Source organism: Phyllostomus hastatus, unplaced genomic scaffold (genome assembly GCF_019186645.2).
Source record: "Phyllostomus hastatus isolate PE091 unplaced genomic scaffold, TTU_PhHast_1.1 phas_contig_58, whole genome shotgun sequence".
In the NCBI taxonomy this organism is placed as follows: domain Eukaryota; kingdom Metazoa; phylum Chordata; class Mammalia; order Chiroptera; family Phyllostomidae; genus Phyllostomus; species Phyllostomus hastatus.
Genome location: NW_025333916.1, coordinates 56406682 through 56425215, shown reverse-complemented (window position 1 = coordinate 56425215; position 18534 = coordinate 56406682). Strand labels below are relative to the sequence as shown.

General features: G+C 41.2%; 1 protein-coding gene across 1 annotated transcript in view; it reads left to right on the top strand.

Annotated features, from left to right (window-relative positions):
- The window catches only part of NUP155 (nucleoporin 155), a 54544-nt gene that overhangs the window by 20645 nt on the left and 15365 nt on the right, over positions 1-18534 (top strand). Inside the window, exons 12-22 of the mRNA XM_045848170.1 lie at positions 1518-1618; positions 3420-3590; positions 5488-5598; positions 5926-6020; positions 7351-7439; positions 7899-7961; positions 8667-8814; positions 9832-9898; positions 10948-11063; positions 12949-13046; positions 17180-17310. Of these exons, the coding sequence (XP_045704126.1) occupies positions 1518-1618; positions 3420-3590; positions 5488-5598; positions 5926-6020; positions 7351-7439; positions 7899-7961; positions 8667-8814; positions 9832-9898; positions 10948-11063; positions 12949-13046; positions 17180-17310 (1190 nt within the window). The remainder of the gene's footprint in view (positions 1-1517; positions 1619-3419; positions 3591-5487; positions 5599-5925; positions 6021-7350; positions 7440-7898; positions 7962-8666; positions 8815-9831; positions 9899-10947; positions 11064-12948; positions 13047-17179; positions 17311-18534) is intronic.

Genomic DNA, 18534 nt, shown 5'->3' with positions numbered 1-18534 from the left:
TCATCAAATCCATAAACATGGGATATCTTTTTATTACACCTTTAATTTCTTAGAATATGTGTACACTATACTGTGTATAAATCTTGCACTTCTTAAATGCATTCCTAAGTATTCTTTTTGGTGCTATCCTAAATAGATTTTTATTTTTAAAAAGATTTTATTTATTTATTTTTAGACAGAGGGGAAGGGAGGGAGAAAGAGAGGGAGAGAAACATCAATGCGTGATTTTTGTCTCACATGCCCTCCCTACTGGGGACCAGGCATGTGCCCTGACTGGAAATCGAACTGGCGACCCTTTGGTTCGCAGACTGGTGCTCAATCCACTGAGCCACACCAGCCAAGGGAATACACTAAGTTTTAAAGCTAGAAGTGTATTGTAGAAAAATTACTTTGGTTTTAGTTATGTGCATGATACAGTGAAATTGAAGTTCTTCAAACTTTTATATGCTAAATTTTAAGAAACCTTTTTCTACCACCTTGATATACATTACTGTTAGTTTTTCACAAGCTGGTTATACATTTTACTAATTAATTATGGTCCCATCACCTACAGCTATCCAGTGGACTTCAGACTGATACCACTAAAGTCAGTGTAAAGAGAGCAAGTTAGTGGGAAGAGCTAGAATTGAACACAGGAGAATATATTTCAAAATTAAGCTGCAACGTCAGCTAGTGTTGCTGAGATAATGCTTTTATAGTGTATTTATCTCTGCTGTTCCATTGCAAACTTCATCATTATTATTTATGATGTATTTGAATTAACCAATATGTGAACTCTACTTTCTGAATATTAGATATTAATTATAGGTCACAGCATTTTTTGTATATTACACATGTGTTTTAAAGCTAATAATTAAGCTGATAAATTCATTGATGGTAAAATATATTCTAACTTTAGAAATGTTAAAATGTGACCCTGGCTGGAGTAGCTCAGTGGATTGAGCGCCGGACTGCGAAGCAAAGGGTTGTTGGTTCAATTCCCATTCAGGGCACATGCCTGGGTTGCAGGCCTGGTTCCCAGTAGGGGGTGCAGGAGAAGCAACCACACACTGATGTTTCTCTCCCTCTTTTGCTCCCTCCCTCCCCCTTTCTCTAAAAATAAATAAAACCTTTATAAAAAAAAAAAGAAAGAAATGTTAAAATGAGAAAATAAGTGTTTACTTGAAAGAATACAGTATAAGATCTGGAACATTTAATGATCCTACCCTACCAAAAAATTTTATGTCCTTTTAGGGGATTTTAGTTTTATTTTTGTATCTCGTTTACTTATAATGATTAATGCTGTATATATCAATGTTATTAATTACTGTTAGGATTATTGGGGATGCATATAATTTGGCATCATAAGATTTTGTGTATTAAACTTTTAGGCGTTCTGCTTTTAGTTTTTACTTTGTAACTTGCTTACCTGTAACAATTAATGCTATATGTATATTAATGTTAATAATTAATATTGTTAAGAATATTTGGGGTGCATATGATTTGGCATCCTAATATTTTGTGTATTAAATCATCAGGTGTTCTACTGATGACAGCCTCAGAAAATGAAGACAATGACATTTTGTGGTGTGTCAACCATGACACATTTCCTTTCCAAAAGCCAATGATGGAAACCCAGGTATAAATTGTCAGGGTAATTGTATAGAACTTTTTATATTGCTTTAAGTGAAGAATATAATTGTAAGAAACTTTATCTTCTGATTTATTACTGTTTGCTTATTTAAAAAACCTCATATGATTAGAAAGCATATTGGAAAAAGTATATTCTATTCTTTATTTTTCTTCTGTGATGTTAGAAGTCACAGTAATCATTGAAACTCTCTTTAAAATAAACATTGAAGCCCTTGTAGAATGTTTTTTTTAGTATACCTGAAAATGCATGTATCTTTTTAGAAATTGTCTTTGTCCCATTTAAGTGTATCGTATTTTTAGTTATTATGAGGCCACCCATTATAGTTATGCCAGAATTTTATTCTAATGATCTCTATAGTTAATTGTTTTCCCTAAATTTTAAAAAAAATTTTACTTATAGAAATGTTCAAATGGACCCAAGAGCAGAGCAAATGGTGACTTGAAGCCCACATTAGGGAATTATCAACACTTCCCCCATCTTATTTCTTCCCTCTTCCCCACGTACCAAGTGTGCACACACAAGCACATAATTGTGTTTTAAAAGTGAACACCGCCATGTACCCCATGATGTAGAGGTTCTGGTGAGGAGCGTGTGTGTCCCCAGCTGTCCTACCCCAACCCCACAGCTGGGTGACCCATCCCCACCCATGAGGACCTGAGGGGAGGGCCATCAGCTCCCCCCCCTTAGTGTGCCCTGTCCCACCCCTCTCTGTCCTCCCAGATGCCCCAGCACAGTCCATGCTGCCTGCCCCCAGAAGGTGCTAGCCAAACCAGATTAACCAACTCCAACTAGGGTGTGAATGTCTGATACCTTTGGAGCCATTTCTGTAAAGGCATTTTGGTTCCAGCTGTCACTGGCCTTCTGGTTATTCTGCAGCATAAGCCCTTCTGGTTAGGGCGAGTGGGAGAAGGTGTGTAGATGGGAGGAGGAAGAACCCAGCCCCAGGGGATGGATGCATGGTTCAAATGGGCTCTTCCAAGTTGCTGACGTGGACCAAGTTGCTGGGGTAGGGGCCGAAGGTTGGTGAGGAGGCAAGGAGCACCTTTCTCGAATTCTTTCCTTTACTCTCTGGACTTTACTGAGCACCTGCTGTGTGTCTCATCCTGTGATAGACAGAGGATTCAGAACCTAATACAAACCCTGTCCTGATGGGGTGCAGAGTTCTGGCTCCATTCCCTCCAAGCTGTGCTTCAAAGGACTTCACACGTCTCTGGCCCTCAGTTTCCTCGTCTATAATAGTTACCACAGGACCTCCCTAAGTATTTTAAGAGATTAAAAGACTTTTTTTAAAAAAAGAAATAGCTTAGAAAACAAATACAACTTCAGAAGAGAGCAGATCTACATGTCGGCAAAATCTAAGCACCGAGCCCACCAGTGCAGGTCGGCCTGCCCTGGAGAGGTGGTGGGTGAGAGGAAGTCTCTGGTTAGAGAAGGAACTGGGGTTCTGGTAAACACTGTTTAGAGTTTATCTCGGGGAAATTTTGCCTTTATCCTTTGGTATGGATAGATTGTTACAGTAGAGGATGCCTGACTGAAAGAACTAGATGGTAGAAAATTAAATACAGACTTTTGAGGATATTTGTTAATGTACTAATTTATTAAATCCTATGTTTAACTTCAGGTGAAGTCTGTACATCTTTTCATTTTAAAGGTTTTCCTTAATACTATAGGAAAATGTAAAGAGATTTAGTTCTATTTTCGTAACTCAGTGACCCATAAAGATTAATGCTGTGTATACCAATGTTATCAGTAGTGTTAGCATAAAAAGTCGATTTCTGCTCTGTAGACGACGACCCGTGTGGATGGCCACTCCTGGGCTCTCTCTGCAATAGACGAACTGAAAGTGGATAAAATAATCACGCCCTTAAACAAGGACCACGTCCCGATCACTGACTCGCCGGTCGTCGTGCAGCAGCACATGCTGCCCCCGAAGAAGTTCGTGCTTCTGTCGGCGCAGGTGGGTACGCATGGTGCGGGTGGGCGCACGCGGTGCGGGTGGGCACGCACGCGGTGGCGGCGAAGGCAGAGAGAGGCGGCGGTCGGTGCTGGTGTGTCCCGCAGTGCTTGCTCGGCGGAGTCGTGCACCTGAGTACTTGGGGATGTTTTCTCTTGGAACGTTCTTAAGCAAGAAGTAGTTTGTCAATCCCAAACATTCAACAAAGAGAACTTGCTTTTTATGATGTTATATTTCTAAGGTAGCTCTTCTACCACCAGTGTTCAGTAGCATGAAATAAGTAAACTGAGTTTATTTTGTCTCGTTCTCACTTAAATAATTAAAAATTTTACCTAACATTTATTTTTTTGAGTAGTAATGCACTGACAAAATTGGAATGGTGTAACCAGGGCTGGACCAAGTGCCATCTCCCTCCCACTTCAGGCCCCTCCCCCACAGGCCCACGGCGTCTATGCCTCTTCCCAGAGATGCGTCCCAGTCTACAAACAATACACACACATTTCTAAAGAAGTGGTAGCGCGTTGTGTGCACTGCATTACACTCTGCTTTTCACACTTCAGAGATACGCTGTAGAGCTCCTTTCCATACCAGTATAGAAAGACTTTACCATTCTGTTTTATGAGTGAAAGGGATTCATTTATGTGGGTGTACCGTATTTAACCAGGCCTCTATTAATGGGTCATCTTTGCTGTTAAGAGTAATTCTCCAGCCTTGTGCCTGTATCATGTTGCATGTAGAATTGCCTCTGCCGGGCCAAAGAGTGTGTGCGTTGTAATGTGGACAGGTGTTGCCAGGTGTCCCGGTGTACACGCACGCACTCGCCGTTGGTGAATGGGGAGCGCCTGTTCCCTTACACCGTGTCCGAGTACAACATGCCAGCCTAGAAGGAGTCAGACTGACTGTCACTTTAAGGGCTTAATTTCTGTGAACTGTCTGTTTCTATTTTGTACCTACTGTTCTATTGAATTGTCTTTTTTATCTAATTTACAGAAACTCTTTGTGTATCACTAACTTTTTGTGGTGTTATATAGTTTGAGTTTTTATAGTTTGTCATTTGATTTTATCTATTAAGAATTTTCCATACGGATAAATTTACAAGCGGTTGAAATTTTCAAGTTATCTTTTGGAATTTATATAGTAAAAAACAAACTCCTCACTTTGAGGTTCATTAAAGAATTCACCCATAATTTCTTAGTGTGTTTATAATTTTATTTTGTCCTTTAAATCTCTGACCTATTTGGAATTTATCCTGGTGTAAGATATAAATAAGAATCCAGCTTCACTTTTTTTTCTAAATGAACGTACTTGTGCCAATATGATGAATGGATAATCTCACTTGAATCTTCTGGTTTGAGGGGGAGCTTTTATCACGGTCTAAATTCTAGTATTAACTTGACCCTGTAACAGAACTTTCTAAATTAATAAGGAAACACCTCTGCCAAAAAAAAAATAAAGATAAGTAAAAAGGTGCCGGCTCTCTTAGACATAACACCGTGCAAACCTTCATCTTGTGCGCAGCAAGAGCACAGGCTGCGCTGGTGCGGTCGCATCTGCTGGTGCGGTGGTGTCTGCCAGCGCAGTGCTTTCTCATTCGCTTGTTTTCAGGAAGATGACATGGGGGTGTTTGTTCACAGTGAGAGCACAGGCTGCGCTGGTGCGGTCGTGTCTGCCAGCGCAGTGCTTTCTCGTTTGCTTGTTTTCAGGGCACACAGATCTGGTACGCGCCAGGAGATAGCCTGGAGGTGCTCTGTTTCATCAGTGTGCTTTGTATTCTTGAAGCTATTTTTTTTGTTTGCTTGTTTTATTGATTTTATTAGATAAAAATAACAGGGTCAGTTTTCGCCAGCTAAACTTGGTCAATTTATTAATTCACCTTCCTTTTTTTTTTTAAACTTCTTAGGGGAGTCTGATGTTTCATAAACTTAGACCCGTAGATCAGCTGCGGCATCTGCTCGTGAGTAATGTGGGCGGAGACGGAGACGAGATTGAAAGATTCTTCAAATTACATCAGGTAACTGTTTGTACTGTTTTTCAAATGTGGTGTTAATTTGAATAAGAAAATGGGAAAGATAGCTGAATTTAATGTTAAGACCAACAATACTGTAATTAACAGGGAACCTTACCAGTCCTTCTTGGTTTACATCAACCACTGTACATGTACTGATATTAATAGTGTTTGCTTTTCCCTTTTCATGTCAGCCGATACCATTCAGGTAGCAAACATTTGTTGAGCCCAACTACATGCTTGGCACAGATTTAATCTCTGGATACAGCATTAAACAAAACTTCTTCTTAAATGTTTATGCTTAATATAAGGGAAGATGTTCTTTTTCCACAGGAAGACCAGGCTTGTGCAACTTGCCTTATCCTTGCTTGCTCCACCGCGGCCTGTGACAGAGAAATATCTGCCTGGGCTACTCGGGCTTTCTTCAGGTGCGTGACGGTTGTCTTTCGTCCTTGGCCACTCTTTTCAGTGGCTGCATTGGAGAATGGGATAGTTTAAGGGCTTGCCAAACAGTTGAGGTGAAATGCATTTTCGAAAAGGCGAACTCTGGGAAGATGGTAATGGTAAGGAAGCGGCAGTTGATGCCGTCACCCACTCTTCTGTCTCGTCGTCTTCCTGCCTCGGCTGCCCTCTTGTCCCTGTTTTTATTTCCCCAAACGCTGCATCACTTCTGCTTTACGCCTGTCATTGGTGCTAAAGGATTCTGAATCTCTCCAAGGAAACTTAGTATCAAAAAGATATTTTACTTGGAAACTTTTTAGCTAAGGATAAGAATTTGAGACGTGATTAGTTTAAAAGAAGTTTTAAAGATACCTTCTAATCATACTCTAGTATGAAAATTACAATACCATGTACTCATTAAGTAAACTTTATGCCTTGCTGACCTTTTTAAAATAATTTTTAAGATTTTATTTATTCTATTCCTGGCTGGCATAGCTCAGTGGATTGAGCTCGGGCTGGGAACCAAAGTGTCCCAGGTTCGATTCCCAGCCAGGGTACATTCCTGGGTTGCAGGCCAGAACTCCCAGCAACCGCACATTGATGTTTCTCTGTTTCTCTTTCTCTCTCTCTCTCTCTCTCTCTCTCTCTCTCTCTCCCTCTCCCTCCCTCCGTCCCTTCCCTCTCTAAAAATAAATAAATAAAATCTTTAAAAAAAGAAAAAGAAGTCAAATATTAAGAAGCATCAGTAAAAAGAGCAGGTGTTTAAAAAAAAAGATTTTATTTATTCTTAGAGGGAGAGAGAGGGAGAGAAACATCCATCAGTTGCCATTGGCACACGCCCCAACTGGGGATCGAACCTGCAACCCAGGCGTGTGCCCCGACCAGGAGTCGAACTGGCGACCTTTCGCTTTGTGGAACGATGCCCAGCCAACGGAGCCACACCAGTCAGGGCTTGCTCTCTGTTTTTCAGAAATTGCCAGTTCCTTATAATACTTCCTGGTAGAATTCCAAGTCAACTTTCACTGAATTAGTTTTCTATAATGTATCTATATATAGGATGGGGCAAAAGTGGGTTTGCAGTTGTAATACAAATACTAATACAGTAATTAATAAGTAATATTACAAGAATAAACTCTCTGTGTACTCACAACTCTAAATCTACTTTTTTCCCCCACTCTGTTACACTGCAAACACAATGAATTCAAGTCTCTAATGTTTAAAGCTTTATTTTGAGAGCTAAGTAGGACTTGGAACAATTCCAGCTTTTAAGGCGAATAGCTTCACTGAACAAACTAAGTCTGTGTTCTTGCGAAATAGGTACGGCGGTGAAGCTCAGATGAGATTTCCAACCGCTCTGCCCACCCCAAGTAATGTTGGTCCCATCCTGGCGTCTCCTGTCTATGCCAGTGAGTATGACGCGTTGAATGAAGCCGTTTTTAATAGAGTTTGCATTTGAGAAACCTTGTGGCATACTTTAAGGGACAACTCTCTTCACTATATTTACTTCTACTCTTTTGGTGAATAATTCTAAAGGTATCTGACTCTTAAAAGTGATGAGTTCTTATTGTATATTAGGGAACAAAATAAGATGTAACCATTGTAGTATTTACAGAACTCATTTGCTACTTATTCAGAAGGAAGGACATGGATGATGTAATAATAAACAGACGTCCTCCGCAGTGTTTGCCAACGCGGGGACTGTCGGGAGATCGCGGGGGGATGCGCGGAGTCCCCGCCTGGTGGATACATCAGGAGTGGCGCCGCTGCACACTCGGATGCTTAGGAACCGCTTCTGTGTCTAATTTTGATCAGACTCAAAAATTGGGAGTTACTTTACAAATCTTATATTCTTATCTCCTTTCTAGGTTCTCCTCTTCCTAGTGGTGGTCTGTATCCAAATCCATCCTTTTTGGGAACACCGTCTCAAGGTACCTCTTCTCTTTTTCTTTGTTTTTGCTCTTCTTTTTTTATGACTGCTACTGTTCCTTTCGAAGAGCTAACATTGTGACCTACCTTTGATGCTTGGTGTGGAAAAGATCAGCTTGCCCCATTCAGTTGGTTGAGCGTCGTCCTGCAAAGCAAAAGGTCGCTGGTTCCATTCCCGGTCAGGGCACGTGCCTCGGTTGTGGGCCCAATTCCTGAATGGGGCGTGCCAGGGGCGCCCAGTCAGCGTTTCTCTCACACATCGGTGTTCCTCTCCCTCCCTTCTCCCTCCCTTCCCCTCTGTCTAAAAATAAATAAATAAAATGTTTTTTCAAAGGTAATTTGATAGAAGTGACATCCAGGACAGTACAGGCATTTGGCTGTGAATGCCTTAGGAGCACCTTTAGTAGTCCCTGGAAAGCCCCTTATTTGGATTCCAAGATCTAATCGCCAGCCCAGAAATCTGTGTGATTGGTTCACTTTCACTTCAGTCATTAAGGAGCAGCGACTGCAAGCTGTCTTTCCTTTTCAGCTTGCATTGCCAGTACTTGACAGCCTGCCTGGGAGAAGCCATTTAAGTCTAAGCCTCTCTTTATCTGTTTATTCCAATAATTTATTCCTGCGGGTCTAGATTCCGCAGACTGGGATTGTGGGGAATTCTCCACGTGTCTGCTTGCGTGGTAAGGTTTGTTTTTCTCTGTGTGCCCAAGGCATGCACCCTCCCGTCATGTCCACCCCAATGCCTGCGGCAGGAAGTCCGGCAGTTCCAGCCCCAAGTCTGGGCTACATGGCGGGACCAGAGATTGTGTACTCTGGAAAACACAACGGCATATGCATTTACTTTTCTCGAATCATGGGGTAAGTTTTCCACGGACCAATTGACTGTTGCTCACCTTAGCCTAGTTTGTGGCATGGAATATTTTTAGTTCTATATTTGGGACATCACTTATTACTGTTAAATTGTACCCGAATTTTAGTTCCCTTTCCATTGATTGTTTTCCCTCACTCAGCTTTTTTGTTATCTAACCATCTGTATTTTATGTATCTTTAAAATGTATCTCTATACATATTATATGTAGTGTTAAAACCACCCCATGACTCAGTGACTTGTGTCTGCAAGTCAGCTGGAAAGTTCTGGGCTTGGCCAGGCTCACCTGTGCATGCGCAGTCAGACGTGAGGTTGAAGACAGCTATGTCACCTTTAGCTGGGTCATTCTCCACGTGGCCTCGCATCCCCCGGCAGGCTGGCCAGGGACTGCTCACCTGGTGGTAGCAGGGTTCTGTGATGGAGAGAGCAGAACTTGCAAAGCCTCGTGATGCCTCTTCTCAGAATTGTCCTACCACCATGTCCACCTCATTCATGTGGCCAACCCAGATGCACGAGGTGGGAAATAGCCTCCTCATTATGAGAGCAGCATCAAAGGCATATTGTAACAGGGGTGGGTGTAAGGAGGGATAAAGAGTAACAGCCACTTTTGCAATCAGTCTACTTTGTTACCTAGTTAGTTATCATGCCTAGTACATATTTTTCTTAGGTTTGAGATATGTGCTTTCCTTCTATTTGTTTAAAACTTTGAAACTGTGCAGAACCCCTTTGTAAATTTGGTTTTGCATTATTAGCTTCCTGGTTTACAATTCATTACCCAAAGCCTTCTGATTTTTCTTCAACAGTATTTTATTTAGTTAAATAACTTAGATTTATCAGATTTTGAAATTTTCCTGTTTTCCTTCTTTTTTTTTTTTTTTTCAGTTAACATGGTAAAATGGTCAATGAAACCATTGCTACATTTTAACAAACACACAGAAAGGAATATACTCCATATTTAATTATTTTTATTCATCCTCAGCCTAATTACGATAACGTTTCTGTTCCAGAAACATCTGGGATGCCAGTTTAGTTGTGGAGAGGGTGTTCAGGAGCGGCAACAAAGAGATCACCGCGGTGAGTGTGCTGTGCAGTGGTGGCTGCCACTTGTACGGGACCAGGGTGTGCTCTTCATGGACGAGTGTGTGGTTTCACATTTCCTGGTGGTATAGACAGGGCGCAGTGATAGTATTCTCTCATGTGTGTGTTTGCGTACTTGTCCAGTGCACTGTCCAGTTCCTGGGTTAAGTCTCTGCTCTGACACTTACTAACAGGCGAGTAAATTTCTTAACATTTCAGAGCCTGATACTCCCCTGTAAAATGAGGATGGTGTATCTCCTTCATAAGGTTCTTGTGAGGGTTAGAGTAAGTCCCAATACTTAATGTTGCTCAAAACTACTATTTAAATATTTTGTTTATATACCCAAAAGTCCATGGACCCAGTACTAATTTCCACGTATTCTAATTTGCCTGTATTCTAGAGTACTTTGAGAAAGCATCTTGTAGGACTTTGTATCATCATGAATTCAGGTAGTAAGATTTGTATGAATGTGGAATATGAACGCAATTTATTTTAAGCATTTTCCCTTTAAAATGAAAAGATACCAAATATCTTTGCAACTCCGATACTCTGTAAGTTCACATTTCTAAGAATAAGCATGTGTTTACTTCTCATAGTATGATTTCATTTATATGACGTTCAAGGCCAGGCTACACTGCTCTGTAGTGATGATAGAGGTAAGAAGAGTGGTTACCTGCAGGATGAAATGATTAATGGGGCAGTAGGGACCTTTGCTGGGTGTTGAAAATATTCTCTGTTGTGGTCTGGCTGTGACTGTATCAAAATGTAAAAAGTCAACAAGATGTCACCTAAGATTTGTGTATTTCACTGTCTGTAAATTATATCAAAATCAAACCAGAGTAAGAGAGGAGGGGTGAGGTACCCAGCCCTTCATTCTGGTCACCAAGTGTGAACTGACATAAGAAATATCTTTACTGGTCATGAAGTTAGGGTACTTCAAAATTAACATTTATGTGCAGGTATAGAAATGCAGAGTATGTTTTCTATATATACACCTTGTCACTGTTTTAAACTTTTAAAATTACTTTTTTTTTTTTTTTACCAGATTGAAAGTAGTGTTCCCTCCCAAATGCTGGAGTCAGTGCTACAAGAACTGAAAGGCTTGCAAGAATTTCTGGACAGAAACTCCCAATTTGCAGGAGGGCCGTTAGGAAATCCAAAGTAAGAATAAATAGGATTTCTTTACTCATTTTCCCCTGAGGCACAATTCACATATTATAAAATTCTCCCTTCCAAAATATACAGGTCAGTGGGTTTTAGTATATTGTCGAGGCTATGCGGTCATCAGCCACCACTGTCTGACTCCAGAACGTTTTCATCACGCTGGAAAGAAACCCTCTACCCGCGGGCAGACACGCCCTGCCTTAGTTCGGGCTGGAGGAACCACACACCATGGGCCGGCCGACACAGCGGACGTTGGTTTCCCATCATGTGTAGGCTGGAGGTCTGAGGTCAGGTTCAGCGTGTGCAGGTTCTGGCAGGGTCGCCACTCCTGCCTCAGGGACAGCTGCTGCTTTCTGTGTCCTCAGATGGCAGAGGAGAAACGGGAGCGCGTGCTCTCTGGAACCTTCTCATGAGGGTGCCGATCTCATCATGGGGCTCCCTTTCCGTGGCCTCGTCGAAACCCGATTAGCTCCCAAAGCCCCCACCTCCAAATGCCATTACTCTGGGGGTAGGGCTTCAACACAGGAACGCGGCGGGACACAAACGCCTAGTCCTTAGCACCCGTCGGTTCCCACTCGTCTGCCTGGCTCTGTGGAGCCGCCTCAGTGGGAGCAGTTCTCCGTGTCGGGTGCAAGGCTCCGCGTTGTAGCCTGTGAGAGGGGCCACGGCAGGCTCCCTCCAGCTCAGCCACTGCTGACAGGGGAGGTTTTTACTTGGTAGCATCATCAGCCTACGATTTTAATGTTTCAGCCTGTTGCAGGTTTTTTTTTTATTGCAAAATTTTTCCATATTTTGCCCCTTCAGATTGCTCTTGCATCATTTTGACAACAGTCTTTGATAGCTTCTTTGCTTCCTGGTGTGATAAGACCTCCCAGGCTCCTTTGGTACAGTTCCTGCCATCGCCCTGTACTCAGCCGTTTCTCCCATGGGCCCTGGTTTCTTTTGGAGGAAAGGGTGTTGGAGACTATAGCTAGGGCTCTTCGTTGCTCCTGTCAAGCCGTATGTTGTTCTGGTTTTATTTTTTAATAAAACAAAATTGTGAGTTGTACTATGGTTTGGGTTCAGATTTACAAATACAGAGTATTTCACTGTCTATAAATTGTTTTAGGGTATATTTGTATTGCTTTTACCCTCAAAATCTTATTTTCTAACAACATTGATATAACCGCTTACTTGCTTTCTCCTACAACGTCCCCATTATAGCTTTAGTAGTCTCACACTTTTGAAGTTTAAAATCTTAACCTTCATTTCACTGAATATTGGTCACCAAATAGAACCTTCTCCTGAAAGTTCAATGATCTTTTCAAAATGCTTTTATTTGCTCATTTCCCTTCGTGGTCAGTATTTTCTTATAGCAGATTCTTTGCTTTTTATTTTTGTCCTAAAGCTGTCTCATGTGAGATGGAATTCTTAGTTGTACTTACCTGCAGAATTGTTGCATTAAATTAAAGGGACAGGCAAGAAGCAAGTGCTCAGTAAAAAGAAGGTATTGTTACCCTCCATCTACTCAGTGAAACCTGAAGCATCTAAGAAATTACAGTGCTTCCAGTTTTAAAACATCATCGATTTGTCAGTGCTATTTCACTAATCTACAAGGGAAAAATATTTACAACACATTCCAGTTCATTTATATGAAATATTCAGAAAAGGCCAATTTGGAGACACAGAAAGTGTCTGGATGGATGGTCGTTCAGGGTAGGGGTGGGACAGAGGGGAAGAGGAGATTGACTGCTAGTGGGAAGTGTTCTGAAATTAGGGTGAGGTGATAACTGTGCAGCCCTATGAGTTGTACACTTTAAGTTGTTGAATTGTGTAGCACATGAGTTATGTCGCAATAACACTGTGAAAGACACAAATGCCCATTCTGGACTTTCTGTTTTAGTACCGCCGCCAAAGTGCAGCAGAGGCTGACGGGGTTCATGCGTCCTGAGAACGGAAATACCCAACAGATGCAGCAGGAGCTGCAGAGGAAATTGCATGGTAATTGTTACTTCTGATCACTTAAATGTACATGACTGTAGTAAAGAGTTTAGTAGTTGCATTGGACATAATGCGCATCTCTCAGTAAGATCTAGTTTGTGGTAACAGTTTTTTTTTATTGAAATATCTGTGTGATTGAAGAAAGGGGGGCAATGTGGACCTCATGTATTTCCATAACTTTCAGCCCTAAAATTTTTTTCCCGTCCTCCTCAGAGTACGTGATACACACCTTTTTAAGTGAGTTTTTTATTGTAAAGTAAACATAACATAAAATTTACCTTTATGACCAAGTTTAAGTGTATAGGTTAGTGGCATTTCGTGCATTCACGTTGTGCAGACATCACCACTATCCATCTGTAGAACTTTTTCAGCCTCCCAAACTGAAACTCGGTACCCATGAAACAATAACTTCCCCTTTTACCCTGCCCAGTCCCTGACAATCACCATTCTTGTTTTCCCAGCTCTGAATCTTAGTACCTCCTGTAACTAGAATCATACAGTGTTTACCCTTTTGTGATTGGCTTATTTCACGGAGCGTAATGTCTTCAAAGTTTATCCATGTTGTAGCTCGTGTCAAAACCTCCTTCCTTACGAAGATTGAATAATACTCCACTGTATAATACCACATTTTGTTTATCCATTCATCCCAGTGGATACTAGGATTGGTTTCACCTTTGGCACATTTTGAACAAATTCTTCTATGAACATGGCATACAAATATAAATTTGAGTCCTTGCTTTTAATTTTTTTTGTTACATACCAAGAAGTAGAACCTCTGGATCATGTGGTAATTGTATTTTCAGTTTTTTTGAGGAGCTGACATACTGTTTTCTATCACAAATGCAGCATTCACATTTCCACCAGTGGTGCACAAAGGGGGTCAGTTTCTCCACATTGTGCCAGCTGTTCAGTGGTTTTTACGCCCATTCCAATGGGTGTGAAATAGTATCATTGTGCTGTGATTTGCTTCTTACTAAGGATTAGCAACACTTTTTTAGTTAAAAATGTGAATCAAGTTTTTCTTGTGTTTTTTTTTTCATTATAAGTAGTAACAACTAAAGAAAGAGGAATCAAAAAGTTCTCATAGTCATCAATTATCCCAGATATGAATTGGAATAATAATATTGTTTAAATTTTGCCCGTAATTCAATTTTTTTTTAAGATTTTTTTTGTCTTCTATTTATTGTTTAAGCCAATTATTCTGGCTGACTGAACTTGGCTAATTAAGACCCAGACATTTACTTTTGTCCCAAGATACTTTCTTCCCTTCTTCCCTTGGTTTCTGCTCACTGTTTTGTATGTTCTTTTTTTCAATACTTCGGTTAGGCTGTAAGCCTCACACTGCAAGCACAAGCAGCAGTGTTCAAATTGCAGGTGATATTCTTTGAAATGACTGCTTTGTAGAGCAGTTTGGTCATACCTAGCAAAAGCTTAGAATGCACATATACGCAAAGCCAGCAATTCCACTTCCAGGTATACACCCGAGAACAGTCAGTCGGTCAGGCTTTTCTCTCACAGTCGGAAACACATTTTACATTATGACCCAGACATTTGAAAGCATACACACAGGACTTCTGGCCAAGGTGGGGACGTAGGTGGATATACTATGCCTCCTCGCACAACCAAAATTAAGGACAACAAAAATTTAGAAACAAAAAAACAATCAGAACAGACAGAAAATTGAACTGTATGGAAGTCTGACAACCATTCATCCAGACCAGTAGGAGGGGCTGAGTCAGTGGCTGGCGGAGAGGGACCACGGCAGGAAAAAGCGGTGGCTGGCAGACCCCAGGCGCACAGGTGGCGGCTAGCAGACCCAGTGACGTGTGCAAGGCAGCTAGCTGTCTACAGTCACACATTCTCACACAGATAAACCAGGTGAAAACGGGCAGCGAGACAGACCACGCAACCCAGGGCCCCGGCGCCGGGAAATAAAGCCTAAAAGCACTGATTGAAAACACTTGTGGGGGTTGAGACTCCCAGCCTCACAGGAGAGTTCATTGGAGAGACACACAGGGTCCTGGAATGTGCACAAGCCCACCCACCTGGGAACCAGCACCAGAAAGGCCTAGTTTGTTTGAGGGAAGCGGCAGAGGGAACTGAAATCCGACAGAGAGCAGAGCAAGCACTATTATTCCCTCTTGGACCCCTCCCTCACATATAGCGTCACAGCCCAGCGATGTGGGTTGCCCTGCCCTGGAGAACACCTAAGACTCTGCCCCTCACTACGTACCAGGCACAACCAGACCCCCCTTCCCCCCGCCAAAAAAAATGGCTCAAAAGGAAGAAGAGATCCAAAGCTCCACAGCAAATACAACTAAGTGACCAAGAGATAGCCAGCCTATTAGATGCACAGTTCAAAGCACTGGTGATCAGGATGCTCACAGAATTGGTTGAATTTAGTTGCAAATTAGATGAAAAAATGAAGGCTACGATAAGTGAAATGAAGGGAGTGCACAGGGAACTAATAGTGATGGGAAGAAAACAGGAACTCAGATCAATGGAGTGGACCAGAAGGAAGAAAGAAACAACCAAACAGAAAAGAATGAAGAAATAAGAATTCAAAAAAATGAGGAAAGGCTTAGGAACCTCCAAGACATCTTTGAATGTTCCAACATCCGAATTATAGGGGTACCAGAAGGAGAAGAAGACCAAGAAATTGAAAACTTATTTGAAAAAATAATGAAGGAGAACTTCCCCAATCTGGCAAAAGAAATAGACTTCCAGAAAGTCCAGGAAGCTCAGAGAGTCCCAAAGAAGTTGGACCAAGGAGTAACATACCAAGACATATCATCATCACATTAGCCAAGGTAAAAATGAAGGAGAGAATCCTAGAAGCAGCAAGAGATAAGGAGACAGTCACCTACAAAGGAGTTCCCATCAGACTGTCAGCTGATTTCTCAAAAGAGACCTTACAGGCAAGAAGGGGCTGGAAAGAAGTATTCCAAGTCATGAAAGGCAAGGACCTACATCCAAGATTGCTCTATCCAGAAAAGCTTTTATTTAGAATGGAAGGGCAGATAAAGCACTTCTCAGATAAGGTCAAGTTAAAGGAGTTCATCATCACCAAGCCCTTATTATATGAAATGTTAAAGGGACTTATCTAAGAAAAAGAAGATAGAAAATATGAACAGTAAAAAGACAGCAAACTCACAGTTATTAACAACCACACCTTAAACAAAAGCAAACTAAGCAAACAGCTAGAACAGGAACAGAACCACAGAAATGGAGATCACGTGGAGGATTATCAGTGAGGATGAGGGAAAGGTACAGAGAATAAGTAGCATAGAGGGCAAGAATAGTATGGGAAATACAGAAGCTAAAGAACTTAGGACACATGGACATGAACTAAAGGGGGGAATGTGGGTGGGAGGGGGTGTGCAGGGTGGAGGGGAGTGAAGGGCGGAAATGGGACAACTGTAATAGCATAATCAATAAAATACATTTTTAAAAATAAAAGCATACACATACAACTGAAACAAAAATTTGGGAAATAACTACCTGTCTTACACTCTTAATATTTTTTCCTTTTTTATTCTATTTTATTTCCTCTTTAAGGAAAAAAGCTTTCGTAACTGACTGAGTTGATTTTATAACTCTCCAGTGCGTCCTCATCTAGGGTTTAAGAAACTCAGTCCTAGAGAAACCTGACTGCACTTTCTGGGAGAACTTTTTTATGGGTATTTATTGCTATTACTGTTTTAGTAGGAAAACAGAAAAAAATATAAACGTCCTTCAGCGGGACCGTGTACCTAATTGTAGCGTACTCACATGGCGGAACACTCAGCAATTTTAAAAAATGTATTAGATTTACATTGCATCAGTCTGGATCGTTTGCAGAAATGTAACCTGGTGGACAAAGCTTGGCATGAATGATCTAAAAACAGACGTCTTTACTGTTTGAGTGCACACACACACACACACACGTGCTCATCTGTGTAATCCTGAGAAGATGAAAACACAGACTCCACAGCGTGTGCTCACGGCTGCCTGTGGTGGGGGTGGGGGAGGCGGACAGTGGCCGTCTCGCCTTGAGGGTTGTTTTCATTTGGGTAAAGTATTGTTTTACTTGACATAAAGCCACTCAACCTGTGTCGTTTTATAAAACTTCATTAATTGCATTTTGTAATCAGAGGCTCAAGTGAGTGAGAAGATTTCGCTTCAGGCGATCCAGCAGTTGGTCCGGAAATCATACCAGGCTCTGGCTTTGTGGAAACTTCTCTGTGAGCACCAGTTCACTGTCATTGTAGGCGAACTGCAGAAGGTAGGCTGCTTCCGTTCCCTGAAGACCGTGCTGTTGATCTTGTGCCTCATTGTTTTCCTTTCGAGTGAACATTAGCCTTACACTTTGGCCCGGGAGGGGGTTATGTGGGGGAGCAGTTAGGCTCCGATAAAGCTGTAGTGTTACAGGAAGACTGCACGGAAGATTGGGGGGTTCCCTTCGTCAGAGTCAGGAGGTTACACAATGTTTGGGAGCTTTGGCTGGTGTGGTAATGAAATCTTACTTTGCCAGAAATACTTTTTGGCAGTAACTGGTTTGTTTTATAAAACAATAGATTGTAAATTTTATGTAGGCTGCAGGCCCTTTTGGGAATCTGATCAAACTGTCTCTTTTCAGCCTCAAAGAATGCATACAGTCACATACATAAGTTTTTGCATGTGATTTCAAGGAGTCCATCAACCTTAATTAAACATTCATACTTTAAAAAAAGATGCTTCCCATTGTGGGAAATGAATGTCCGTATTTATCCTCCTGTCCTCATTTGAATCCTTTTAAATAATAATGATAACTTCCACACATCTAAGTATTAGACAAATTTACTTGGGGGAATGTGTTCCTACCCATTATTTAATGTGAACATTTTGAAACACATATGAAAAAAGAGCAATACTACAGCTAATCCTCATATATACTTGACTGGTATTCAGCATTTTCAAGATTTTACCAACTTTGCTTAATCTATCCTTTTTTTCTTTTACTTTATAGAATTATTTTAAATGAGATCCAGACATCGTGTTATTTCATTCCTGTGTAGTTAAGTATGTACGTCTTTAAAAAGATGGACATTTCCTTGGATAATAATGTTGTTATCACACTCGGCAATATTAACAGTTCTTTGTTAGCGTCTGAAATAATGAAATCTCTCTGATTGGCTTAAAAATACCTTTTTACAGATGGGTTCACTCAAATCACATTTTAAACAGTTGGTTCACTCATTGAATTTTATTGTTGTGTCTCTCACATCTCTTTCAGTTTAGAGCTCTTTTCCCTTGCTATTATTGCCTTGTAGATATTGGGTGATCGATCGATCCTGTGGAAAGCCGGCATTCGGAGGTTGTCTGTACCTTTCTCGTAATTAACTTGTTTCTTTATTCCCTTCATTTTTATGGAAAATGGAAGTGAAGTCTACGGAAGCTTGATTAAAGTTCAGGTGCATCTATTTAAGGAAGTATAAATTGCTCCATAGGTAGCGGTCTGTATGTCAGG